Here is a 13,199-nt window from a genome sequence, read left to right as displayed (position 1 = left end):
TCTCCTCTCCTCCTCTCCCTTCCCCTGCCCTCCCCTCCGCCCTCCTTTTCTTTTCCTTTCCTTTTCTTTCCTTTCCTTTCCCTTTCTTTTTTTCTTTTCCTTTCTTTTCTGACAGGGTCTCGCTCTGTCACCCTGGCTGGAGTACAGTGGCAGGATCATAGCTCACTGCAGCCTCGACCTCTTTCGTTTGAGTAATCCTCCTGCCTCAGCCTCCCAAAGTGTTGGGATTACAGGCGTGAGCCACTAGACCGGGCAGTTTTGCCTGTTTCTACACTTGATATAAATAGTAGTATCCTGAATATATTTTTCTGCTGCTTCCCCTTTTCACTCAATGTTGTTTGAGATTCATTCACATTCACATGCGTGGATGTAGTTTTCTCATTTTTGTTGCTGTATAGTATGAAGTCTCCATTGTATAAAGGCACGCTGGTGTCTTTGCCATTGTCCTATGGTTAGACATTTGGATTGTTTCCAGGGTTTTTTGTTGTTGTTGCTGTTATTACAAATAATACTGGCCGGGTGTCATGGCTCTCTGCTGTAATCCCAGCACTTTGGGAGGCTGAGGTGGGCGGATCACCTGAGATCAGGAGTTGGAGACCAGCCTGGCCAACATGGGGAAACTCTATCTCTGCTAAAAATACAAAAATTAGCCAGGCGTGGTGGCACACGCCTGTAATCCCAGCTACTTGGGAAGTCGAGGCATGAGAATTGCTTGAACCTGGGAGGTGAAGGTTGCAGTGAGCCGAGATCGTGCCACCACACTCCAGTCTGGGCGACAGGGCGAAATGCTGTCTCAAAAATTAAAATAATAAAATAATATGAATTCCTGTCCATTTCTCCTAGTCCAAGAGGGCAAAATTTTGTAGAAGTTTGTATTAATTTCCTATTGCCACTGTAACAAATGAACACAAAATCAGTGGCTTTAGACAACTTAAATGTATTATCTTATAGTTCTGGATGTTGGGAATCCAAAATAGTTGTTTGTTTTGAGACAGAGTCTCGCTCTGTTGCCCAGTGGCAGGATCTTGACTCACTGCAACCTCCACCTCCCGGGTTCAAGCCATTCTTGTGCCTCAGCCCTTTAAGTAGCTAGGATCCTAGGTGTATGCCACCACATCCAGTTAATTTTGTATTTTCATTAGAGATGGGGTCTTACCATGTTGGCCAGGCTGGTCTCAAACCCCTGAGCTCAAGGGGTCTGCCCGACTCAGCCTCCCAAAGTGCTGGATTACAGGCATGAACCACCTTGCCCTGCCCAAATGGGCTTTATTGGGCTGAAATCAAGGTGTCCTCCTGGAGTCCCCAGGGGAGATTCCACTCCCTTGCCTTTTCCTGCTTCCAGAGGTTGTCTGCATTCCTTTGCTTGTGGCCTCTTCCTTCATCTTCAAAGCCAGCAAGGGAGCGTCTTCCAATTTATCTGTGACTCTGACCCTCTGCTTCCACTATCACATTTCCTTGTCCGATTCTGACCCTCCTTCCTCCCTCTTAGAAGAACCTTGTGATTACATTGGGTCCAACTTGGTGATCTAGGATGCTTGCTGCATCTCAAGAGTCTTTTTTTTTTTTTTTTTTTTTAAGAGAAGGAGTCTTTCTCTGTTGTCCAGGCTGGAGTGCAGTGGTGCGATTTCAGCTCACTGTAAGCTCCCTTGTTCAAGCAATTCTCCTGCTTCAGCCTCCCAACCATCTCAAGATTCTTAATTTGGCAGAGTACAGTGGCCAGGAGTTCAAGACCAGCCTGGCCAACATGGTGAAACTCCATCTCTACTAAAAATACAAAAAATTAACCAGGTGTGGTGGCGGGCGCCTGTAATCCCAGCTACTTGGGAGGCCGAGGCAGAGAACTGCTTCAACGGGGAGATGGAGGTTGCAGTGAGCTAAGATTATGCCACTGCACTCTAGCGTGGGTGACAGTGTGAGACTCCATCTCAAAAAAAAAAAAAAACAAAAAGATTCTTAACTCAATTGCATTTGTAGAGTCCCTTTTGACATGTAAGCTAACATATTTACAGGTTCCAGGGTTAGGGTGGGGACATCTTTTGGGGTAAGGGGGAATTATTGGATCTACCACAGAACAACTGAGTGGGTATGATAGGAATATCTGAACATCTTTGAGTTACCCAGTTTGTTAAAGTGTTCTCCAAAGAGAACTGATTCTGTCTTCTGATAACAGTGCATAAGAGTTCCTGGTGCTCCCGTTCCTCACCAACACTTGATGTTATTGGACTTTTTAATTTGCACCAACCTGACAGTTATGAAATGTCTGAGCTCCGATTTCTATGTGATCAAGAAAAGAAGGGTGGTCCATGGTATTGAATGTGCAAAAGCAGGGCCCTAGCAGTAAGAACGTGGTTGGTAACCTTGAGTGGAGGGATGCATTTGAAATGCTGGGAGGGAATGAAATTAGACTGGGTCACAGAACAAGGGGGAGCATTGAGAAAATGGACAGAGGAAGTGCAGGGTGTAGAGGGTACTTTCAAAATATTGGGTGGGGAGAGACGGAAGTCTAAAGGCAGAAATTACAGGTGAAACACACACGCATACAGACAGACACACACACACACACACACACACACACACACACAGATTCATTACTGGTGTAGTGGAACAAGGCATCTTTTTTTTGCAGGGGGGAGATGGAGTCTTGCTCTGTCACCCAGGCTGTAGCACAATGGTGTAATCTTGGCTCACTGCAACCTCTGCTTCCTGAGTTCAAGCAATTCTCCTGCCTCAGCCTCCTGAGTAATTAGGAATACAGGTGTGCACCACCACGCCCAGCAAATTTTTGTAGTTTGTATTTTTAGTAGAGACAGGGTTTCACCATGTTGACCAGGCTGGTTTTGACTCCTAACCTCAGGTGATTAGCCCCTCTTGGCCTCCCAAATTGCTGAAATTATAGGCGTGGGCCACGATGCCTGGCACAAGGCATCTGAAAGGAGTAAAGGAGACAGGTGTAAGTGAGATCCACAGCGGGGGTACCTGGGTCGGCTTTGGAACGAAGAGAGGTTGTCCCTCCTGGAGGCAGGAGGGAAGGAAGGGTTCTGGACAGAGGCAAAGAACATGCAGCCAGCTCAGTGGCTCACACCTGTAATCCCAGCACTTGGGAGGCTGAGGAGGGTGGATCTCGAGGTCAGGAGTTGGAGGCCAGCCTGACCAACATGGTGATGTCCCATTTCTACCAAAAATACAAAAATTAGCTGAGTGTGGTGGCACATGCCTGTAGTCCCAGCTACTTGGGAGGCTGAGGCAGGAGAATCGCTTGAACCCAGGAGGCGGAGGTTGCAGTGATCACACCACTGCACTCCAGCTCGGGGGACAAAACGAGACTCCTTCTCAAAAAACACAAGAACAACAACAACAAAAAATAACATGCAAAGGTCAGGTCCAGTGGCTCTCACCTGTAATCCTATAATCCCAGCACTTTGGGAGGCCATGGTGCAAGGATCACTGGAGTCTGGGAGTTCAAGACCAGCCTGGACAATATAGCAAGATCATATTCCTACAAAAAAAGTACAACATCAGCTGGCACAGCGACACATGTCTGAAGTCACAGCTACCGGGAAGGCTGAGGTTGAAGGATCCTTTGAGCCCAGGAGTTCGAGGCTACAGTGAGCTATGAAGAAGCCACTGTTCTTGCCCGGACAACACAGTGAGACTCTGTCTCAAAACAAAAACAAAAAAGCAGGCTCACACCTGTAATCCCAGCCTTTAGGAGGCCGAGGCGGGCGGATCACAAGGTCAAGAGATGGAGACCATCCTGGGCAGCATGGTGAAACCTCATCTCCACTAAAATACAAAAATTAGCTGGGCGTGGTGGTACAGCCCTGTAGCCCCAGCTACTCAGGAGGCTGAGGCAGGACAATTGCTTGAACCTGGGAGGGGGAGCATGCAGTGAGCCGAGATCGCGCCACTGCACTCCAGCCTGGCGACAGAGTAAGACTTTCAAAAAAAAAGCCAAGATGTGGAGACAGGAACTGGCAGAAAGTTCTCTACAGGATGCGCAGGACAGTTATCTGCTGAGGGGCAGAAGGGGGCTTGGGTGTCTGAGGAGCTTGCGGGAGGTTTGCTGGGGCATTGTTGTGGGGTACTAAGGCGGAACTAAGGGAGGTCAACGAGAAAGAGGGGGCAGGCTGAGGCAGGAGCCTCTCATTAGAGCTGACCGCTGCCTTTTAGGTGGAGGAAGGCTTGTAACAGAGTGGGAGGGGCCCAGGGAGAGCTGACAGAGGGAGTATCTAGAAGACCCCTGAACACTTAGTGAACACAATGGGTCCTGAGGAGGCAGAGCAAACCTGGCAGCTCAGAAAGGCTTACCAGAGGAGGTGACACTTGAGCTGGGTTTCAAAGGTTGAATAGGAGTTCTGAAGTTGATGGAGAAAGTAATGGAACCAAAGGGAAGTCCGCAAGGCAAGGCATGAGGGCTAAAAGAAATGGTGAAGGGGGCCGGGCTTCGTTGCTCACGTCTGTAATCCCAACATTTTGGGAGGCTGAGGTCGGTGGATCACTTGAGGTCAGGAGTTCAAGGCCAACCTGGGCAACATGGTGAAACCCTCTCTCTACTAAAAAATAAAAAAAAAATTTATCCAGGCATGGTGGTGCATGCCTGTAATCCCAGCTACTCGGGAGGCTGAGGCAGGAGAGTTATTTGAACCAGGGTGGCAGAGATTACAGTAAACAGATCACGTGGCTGATTCCAGCCTGGGCGACAGAGTGAAACTGTCTAAAAAGAACAAAGAAACAGTGAAGGGACTGTGTGAGTCCAGAGGACAAGGGACTAACATCCTAGCCTGGGAAGGTGGAGAGGGCTTCCTGGAGGTGGTGATATTCCAGATGAGTCTTGAAGGAGAAAGCCAATATTGGTTTTCATAAAAATGTAAGAGTGTGGCCGGGTGCAATGGACCCTGAGGAAGCAGAGCAAACTGGGGAGCTCAGAAAGGCTTACTGGAGGAGGTGACATTTGAGCTTGGTTTCAAAGGCTGAATAGGAGTTCTGAAGTTGGAGGAGAAAATAATGGCACCAAAGAGCAGTCCACAAGGCAAGGCATAAGGGCTAAATTAAATGAAGGGGGCCAGGTGCGGTGGCTCACGCCTGTAATCTTAACACTTTGAGAGGCTGACATGGGTGGATCACTTGAGGTCAGGAGTTCCAGTCCAACCTGGCCAACATGGTGAAACCCCCATCTCTACTAAAAATACAAAAATTGGCCAGGCATGGTGGCGCATGCCTGTAATCTCAGCTACTCAGGAGGCTAAGGCAATAGAATCGCTTGAACCTGTGGTGAGCCGAGATCTTGCCATTGCACTCCAGCCTGGGAAACAAGAGCGAGACACCGGCTCAAAACAAAAATGTAGAAGTGTTACCTTCATAGTCTGTCAACAAGCCTGTCCTGCCTTCTCTCCCGGACATTGGCACCATGCCCACCCACCGTGCTATGGCTGGATGGGAAGAGTCCTTGCACAGCTCTTCCACCCCTGTGCCTTGGCTTATGGATTTCTGTTTGCTTCCATTATTTTCTCCTTCGACTTCAGAACTCCTATTCAACCTTTGAAACCTAGCTCAAATGCCACCTCCACTAGTAAGCCTTCCTAATTGCTCTCTGTACTTTTGTGGCAGTGTGTTAAGGTGGAACAAACTCAGTTGTCATTTTTGTTTTTGTTTTTTGAGACGGGGTCTCACTCTTGTTTCCCAGGCTGGAGTGCAGTGGCAAAATCATAGGTCACTGCAGCCTCAACCCTCTGGGTCCAAGTGATCCTCCCACCTCAGCCTCCTGAGAAGCTGGGGCTACAGGCATGAGCCACCACAGCCAGCTAATTTATTTTTTGTTTTTTGGCAGAGATGGGGGTCTCACCCTGTTGCCCATGCTGGGTCACTCATTGTCTGACTTATAATTTCTGAGTGTCTATTTCCTGAGAGGAGGACAATGGCTAAGCCTACTTGTAAGGACAAGGTACAGGACATATCAAGCATCAATGCGAAGCACAAAGCCATCATGGGGTGACACCTGCCATTTGTCTTATACTAGAGCTAGTTGAGTGGGAATGGGACTCTGCCTTAGGCCATGAACTCCCTGAGGGCAGGGACAGCGTCCCCACAGGGCTGCTCAAGCCAGCAGTCGAGTGCAGAGTGGTATCACATGCTCTGTGGACACTCGCAGATGAGAAGAAATGTGACTGTATTACTTACTTGTAATGTGACTTTAGGGAGGGACATTATCTCTGTGATGTGTTTTTTTCTTTTCTTTTTTTTTTTTTTTTGAGACGAAGTACAGAGTCTCGCTCTGTCTCTCAGGCTGGAGCGCAGCTGTGCCATCTCGGCTCACTGCAACCACCCCTTCCCAGATTCAAGTGATTCTCCTGCCTCAGCCTCCCCAATAGCTGGGATTACAGGTGCCTGCCACCACGCCCGGCTAATTTTTGTTTGCCAGGCTGGTCTCGGACTCCTGATCTCAAGTGATCCACCTGACTCGAACTCCCAAAGTGCTTGGATTACAGACATGAGCCTCCATGCCTGGCCTCTGTGATGTTTCTGCATCTCTAAAATAACAATGCATAGTGGGTATTCACCATACCATCACTGTCCATATCACTATCCCTCAGCATTTTAATTTTATTTTTTTAGAGACGGGATCTTGCTGTGTTGCCCAGGCTGGTCTCAAAACTGAGTTCAAGTGATGTCCCACCTCTACCTCCTGAGTAGCTTGGACTACAGACGCGTGCCACCATATCCCGATGCTTTTTTTGTTTGTATTTTCAGTAGACACAGGGTTTCATGTTGGCTAGGCTGGTCTCGATCTGATCTCGTGACCCGCCTGCCTTGGCCTCCCAAAGTGCTGGGATTACAGACGTGAGCCACTGCGCCTGTCCTGTCCAGATGGATACTTTTTAAAAACATTTTAATACTTCTTTAAATTTTTCTTTTCACTCTTTTGACAAATTAAAAAAATTTTTTTACATAGATGGGGGTCTTACTATGTTGTCCAGGCTGGTCTCGAACTCCTGGCCTCCAGCGATCCTCCCTTCTCAGCCTCCCAAATCTTTGGGGAGCCACTGCACCCGGCCAGCAGTCTGCGCTCGCCATCTCCAATCCCATTTTACAGAAGAGAAAACTGAGGCTTGGGGAGGGCGGCAAGGCAAGAGCTCCTGGCGTCTGGCCAAAGTCAGAAAATTGTTGCTGCCATCCGAGGGGAAAATATGCACGGGCCCTGCAAATTGTAACCGCCCGGGGTGGGAGAGTCCGTGCCTGGGGGCGTGGTGAGCCAGGACCCTGTGTTGGGGCGCAGAGCGGGGCGGCTCAGATTCCGGGAGGGGCGGGAAGACCGGGCTGCAGGGCGATCCCGGGGTGCGCGAGGCGCGGCGCGGCGCGGCGCGGCCGGGGTGGAGAGGGTGCGGCCCGCCCCCTCCCAGCCCCACCCCCAGCCCCGGCGCGGCGGCTCCTTTAAGAGCGGGCGGGGCGCCCCCTGGCGGCGGAGCGGCGCGTGCGGCCGGAGCCGGAGCGGATCCCGGAGCCGGAGCGGAGCGGAGCGGAGCCGGGGCGGAGCGGGCCGAGCCGGCCGAGCCAGCAGCCGAGCTGGGGGCGCGGGCGGGCGGCATGTACCGGGCCCGGGCGGCGCGGGCGGGGCCGGAGCCCGGCAGCCCGGGGCGCTTTGGGATCCTCAGCACCGGGCAGCTCCGGGACCTGCTTCAGGATGAGCCCAAGCTGGACCGGATCGTGCGGCTCAGCAGGAAGGTAGCGCGGGGGGCGCGGGCGGGGGGCGCGGGGGACGGACGGGCAGCGGCCTGCGGGACCTGGCGCCCGAGCGAAGGGCCGCGCGGGCCGGGCCGCGGGGGCCGCCCGTGGGCGCCGAGCCTGGCACGTACGAGTGGGCCCCGCGGAGCCACCCCCGGGGGAGGGGGCGCTTGGAGCTGGCCTGGGGCGGGTGAGGCGCTGGGGACGGGGGGGAGGCGCCCGTGCACCCCCGGGATGGCCGCGAGGCGTGTCCTACAGCGGATGCTCCGGGGAGGTGTGTTCCGGGGGGCTGTGCTGTGGGGGGCCCTGGCTCGCACACCCACATCTGTAAGGGCCAGAAAGAGGAGGCGCCTTCCACGGGGAGAACTAGGGGCCTGTTTGACACCTGGAGGGGCCGTTGTTGGGGTCCACGCATTCTGAGGGCGCAAGAGGGGGCTTTGTGCCTGGCGTTGGGGAGGGGTGCTGGGAGCTGCCGTGTGTATTGCATAGGCCACCGTAAGAGAAAGTTGTATATTTCACGGGAGATAGGCCCGGGCTGGGTGTCTGTGGGGGGCAGGAAGGGAAAGTGTGTGTTGAAAGCAGGCAGGCGAGGAGGGGCTTATGCATCCCACAGGGGACAGATGGAGGGGAGTGCGTTCTCCAGGGGCAGGGAGGGGAGGCTGGGCCCTGCTAGAGACAAGGAAGAAGCCTTCTCCAGGGCCAGGAGCTGTCGTAAGCCGGAGCAGGGAGGAAAAGGGGGTGTGTATTCCTTGGGGTGTGAGGATTCCACTGGAGGGCAGAGGAGGGGGTGGGAAGGGAGAGAGGGTGACCCGTGGGGGTGCTGTGAGGGGACAGGGTGCGGACATCCCTCTGGAGAGGATGAGCAGGGGGTGGGAGTGTTTTCAGTGCAAACACCTGAGGGGGAAACAGACAAAGGCCTGCAGTGAGAGGGAAGCTGTCCATGCGTGGAAAATGGGGCAGAGGAGGGAGGGCACTCCTCCGGGACCTGAGCAGACATATTAATTGAAAAATTAAAAATTAACTAACATTTGTAGAGGCCTTTATAGTTTTCCTCACTTAAGTCTTGCAACAACCCGGTAAGTGGATGTTTTTAACTCGATTTGGAAAAGAGGAAACTGAGGCCAGAGAGGGAGCTCAGGGTCCCCCTGAGTTGCTCTGGGTGTCTGGTCCCGGCCTGTCGCCGTCCCTTCACCTGTTGGGTTCGCCACGGTGGAAGCTGGGGCCTGACAGGTGCCTCTGGCCAGGCCGGAAGGCACGGTTGCCTAGCATGGCAGTAGGGTGGACGGGGCAGAGCCCCTGAGTGAGCCTCTTAGCTCCTCTCTGCCCGCAGTTCCAGGGCCTGCAGCTGGAGCGCGAGGCCTGCCTGGCCTCCAACTACGCGCTGGCCAAGGAGAACCTGGCCCTGCGGCCCCGCCTGGAGATGGGCCGGGCTGCCCTGGCCATCAAATACCAGGAACTTCGCGAGGTGGCCGAGAATTGCGCTGACAAGCTGCAGCGGCTGGGTGAGGGCATGTCTGGGAGAGCCGCCTGGGGCTGGCGGGGGCAGTGGGCCCTCTGGCGGGTTGGCCTTGGAAAGTGCCAGGCTCCGATGAATGGGACCTGGGTGGACCTGCTCCTGGCCTCCTGGGCAATAGAGCTGAGGAAGCAAGAGGGAGTGAGGAGGGTTGGGTGGGAGAAAGGGGACCCAATACCCAGGGGTCCCTTTGAGTTGCTCTGGGGGACAAAGCCTCCACTGTCTCTTTTGCAATAGGACAAGGGACAGAAACTTGGTAGGGGTGGGATCCACAAAGCGGTCACATGGGCACCATACAGATGAGGAAACTAAGGTTCTAGGTCAGGGGGAAGGGGAATGTAGAATCACACGGGGTTGGTGGGAGCGTGCAAACCTGGGGCCCTGGCCTGTCACCCTGTCCCTCTGTGGTCCTCAGAAGAGAGCATGCATCGCTGGAGTCCCCACTGTGCGCTGGGCTGGCTGCAGGCTGAGCTAGAAGAGGCAGAGCAGGAGGCAGAGGTGAGGGGAGGGGTGGCTGGGGCTGGGGACCAGGAGGGAGACTCATCCTACACCACTCCCGGGCTCATTTCTTACACCGAAGGCTAGGGAGTACCTCCTCCAGGAAGCCCACCCTGAATGCCTGGCCCATAGGAGAGGCTAGCATTGCTGTCCACCAGCACTGGACAGCCAGCAGGGCTCACTTTCCTACCTGTGACTTTTCGGGGTCCCCTGTGACTGTGCCAGGGCAGCGTGGATCTGGGGCTGTAGAGGAGCAGGGGCAGACTTTGTGCTGGGTTGGGAGGGCAGTGCTCAGTGAGCTAAAGGTGGTGGGCCCCAGAAGGCCACGAGTTCCTGACCCAGAAGGTCAGGAGTTCAAGACCAGCCTGACCAACAGGGGGAAACCCCATCTTTACTAAAAATTAAAAAAAAAATAATTAGCTGAGGGTGGTGGTGCATGCCTGTTATCTCAGCTACTTGGGAGGCCAAGGCAGGAGAATTGCTTAAACTTGGGAGGCGGAGGTTGCAATGAGCTGAGATCGTGCCACTATACTCCAGCCTGGGCGACAGTGAGACTCTTGTCTCAAAGAAAAGGATATTTGTCTGCAGTTCACTCAGCAAGTAGTCAGAGGCAGGCCCAGGCTGGAACACAGGTGCCCTGTCCCCCAGCTGAAGGGTGATCACCATGGGGAGGGTCTCGGGGTGGGTGGCGGGAGTGAGGACCAGCTCCCAGTCTGTGGTCGTGCCCCTCCCAAGCCCTCCCTTCCCTCCTGGCCCAGGAGCAGATGGAGCAGCTGCTGCTGGGGGAGCAAAGCCTGGAGGCCTTCCTGCCTGCCTTCCAGCGTGGCCGTGCCCTGGCCCACCTGAGGCGGACACAGGCGGAGAAGCTGCAAGAGCTGCTGCGGCGTCGGGAGCGCTCTGCCCAGCCGGCCCCCACCTCGGCTGCCGATCCCCCCAAATCCTTCCCGGCTGCAGCTGTCCTGCCCACTGGGGCTGCCCGGGGACCACCAGCAGTGCCCCGGAGCCTGCCCCCCTTGGACTCCCGCCCAGTGCCCCCACTGAAGGGCTCCCCCGGGTGCCCCCTCGGCCCGGCCCCTCTGCTGAGCCCTCGGCCCTCGCAGCCAGAGCCCCCCCACCGGTAGGATCCAGGGTGTGGCCCCCAGTGGGGGGTCCTAGACAAACTTGATGCGTGGCTCCTCCTCCTCCCCCACTGCCTGGGTGGGGGGAGGGGCAGGCCCCTCCCCCCGGCCTCAGGCAGGCCCTGGCCCTGGAGGCTGAGCTGGGGAGGAGGGTCGCCTGGATGAGGCCCTAGAGGGGGCTGGGTGGGGGTGGGCAGGGGGTTATGCCTCTGGCGCTGAAGACACCCTGCCTTTTTTGTTTCCCTGGCCCGGGGCCTCCAGGGTGGTGGACCAGCCCCATAAAAGAACTTGACTCACCTATGGGGGCCTGGGAAGATGCCTGCGCCCCCCAGGGGCCCTGCCAAGGGGACCGTCGCACCCCATCACTCCACTGGGCTCACACAACGCCAAGCCAAGGCTGCCAGGAGTGTTTTACATCATGTCCTGAGCCTACCTTTCCTCCAAATTCTGAGGCCCACGGCCTAGGAGCCAGGTGGTCAGGCCTTGGCTGTGGGGCCAGGGACACGGTGGCCCTGGGGCTGCTACGTGGCAGAACATGCTCCAGACCCTGGGGCCAAGGTAGACCAGGGGCTTCTGACTTGTGCAGGTGAGAGTGGGCCATCCCCAGGAAAGACCATTCTGTATTTTTCTGTCCCTGTCTCCTTAGAATGGAAGCTTTTTGAGGGCAGGTCCTTGTCTTTGTACGTTCTGTCCCCAGCCCCGCCTCTTAGGGGCCGTCAATAAATGTGATGATGAGGATGACATGCTGCCGGACTGCTCTCTGCTGTTGCAGCCTCCACGGCTCAGCTCCTGCGCTTCCACTTCCTACTTTTGAGATGCTCTCCCCTCCTTTCTGCCCATGCAAAGCCCAGCTGACTGGGTCCAACACCGCTGCCGCCTCTTCCGTGGAGCCTTCTCTGATTACCAACCCATGAGAGCCTTTCCTAAATCTTAACTTCCCAGCACTTCTGGTCAGAAGCGCACACTGCTCCATCTTGGTTCTCCAATTGCCTCACCTGTACGCACCTTCTTTTCCTGGGTCGATCGTAAGCCCAATCAGGATGGTACCTGGTCCTTTTCTGCCCTGCCAAATGACGGTCTCCACGGAGCGATGGAGGGTGTCCCGCAGGACTGATAGAATCTGTCCTTAGCCGGGGAACACTAGGTGCCAGATTGGCCGATGAGTGTGGGACAAGGAGATGGGATATGCCCTGGGTCAGCTCAGGTCAAGTCCAATGACATGACATTTGGCAGGGAGGCATGGAAATCCTTGCAAACCAAATGGGACAGTCACAGTTTTGTGGAAACATACAAAGCTAATTTGGTCTTGGTCCATGTTAGTAAGGACATAACTATCTGGAAAAACAGAGGCGTTGGGTTTACTTTTCACTTAAGTTTTATACTGGAGGAGGGATAACCCAACCCCTGCACCAAATGGCACCTTTGGAGAAATAAGGATGAGAAAGAGGAACGGTTTCAGTGAGTAACAGTTGAGGGATCTGTTTGAAATGTGTGTTTGTGTGTGATGTTGAGACTTTGAATCTCTAAAGGGCTGGGTCACCGAGAGTCAGAGGTCAGAGTCAAGACCAGTGGGTGGAAACCACAGGGAGACAGATCTAGGCTCCATTTGAGGCCCTTAAGTTAGGGATGAGGCCAGGCGCGGTGGCTCACGCCTGTAATCCCAGCACTTTGGGAGGCTTGAGGTCGGTGGATCTACCTGAGGTCAGTAGTTCAAGACCAGCTTGGCCAACATGGTGAAACCCCCATCTCTACTAAAAATACAAAAATTAGCTGGGTGTGGTGGTGGGCACTTGTAATCCCAGCTACTTAGGAGGCTGAGGCAGGAGAATCGCTTGAACCTGGGGAGGGCGGAGGTCGCAGTGAGCGGAGATTGTACCACTGTTCTCCAGCCCGGGTGACAAAAGCAAAACTGTCTCAAAAAAAAAAAAGTCAGAGGTGCTCTGTGAGATGGATGGACCCCATGCCTGATGATGTGGGGGCAGCGACTGCTTGATGGGCTTTCTAGGTCTGTAGACTAGCCAGCGGGACGGCGCTGTGGGAGCCTTAGAGCCTTCAGGCCTAGTACGGACACAGTCCAAGCGCTGAGAGTGCCCACTTCAGAACCTCCATCCCACCTTGGTCTTGGTTCCACTCTCCTCTCTGCTGGCACTTCAGCTGCTGGAGGCCGAGGGACACCAGAACCGCTGAGTTCCTGCTGATTTGACAGAAGAAGGAGCAGCTTTGGAAGGCCTCTCCTCTGACTCTTTCTCAGCATGGTCTGTGGCAGGCTTGGCCCCTCCTGCCCTGGCTCCGGTTCCTGGTCCAAGCTTCCAGAGTGCAAAGCGGTCCAATCCCAGGAAAAAGTACTCTTG

At 54.6% G+C, this 13,199-nt stretch overlaps 1 protein-coding gene across 2 annotated transcripts; it reads left to right on the top strand.

The window, feature by feature from the left end:
* Positions 1–7,461: 7,461 nt before the first annotated feature.
* VPS37D (VPS37D subunit of ESCRT-I) lies at positions 7,462–11,589 on the top strand. Of its 2 annotated transcripts, none has more exons than XM_017533424.1 (4): positions 7,462–7,719; positions 9,050–9,221; positions 9,648–9,730; positions 10,489–11,589. In XM_017533424.1, exons 1-4 carry the CDS (start codon positions 7,582–7,584, stop codon positions 10,849–10,851), a joined length of 756 nt encoding a protein of 251 aa, XP_017388913.1. In that variant the 5' UTR covers positions 7,462–7,581; the 3' UTR covers positions 10,852–11,589. The 2 variants fall into 2 exon arrangements, with proteins under 2 accessions (XP_017388913.1, XP_017388914.1); XM_017533425.2 differs by having other exon boundaries at positions 7,535–7,719; positions 10,495–11,589.
* The last annotated feature ends 1,610 nt before the right edge of the window (positions 11,590–13,199 follow it).

The sequence above is a fragment of the Cebus imitator genome, unplaced genomic scaffold (genome assembly GCF_001604975.1).
Source record: "Cebus imitator isolate Cc_AM_T3 unplaced genomic scaffold, Cebus_imitator-1.0 Scaffold82, whole genome shotgun sequence".
In the NCBI taxonomy this organism is placed as follows: Eukaryota; Metazoa; Chordata; class Mammalia; order Primates; family Cebidae; genus Cebus; species Cebus imitator.
The sequence above is the reverse complement of the archived record's forward strand: the minus strand, read 5'-3'. Positions and strand labels throughout refer to the sequence as shown.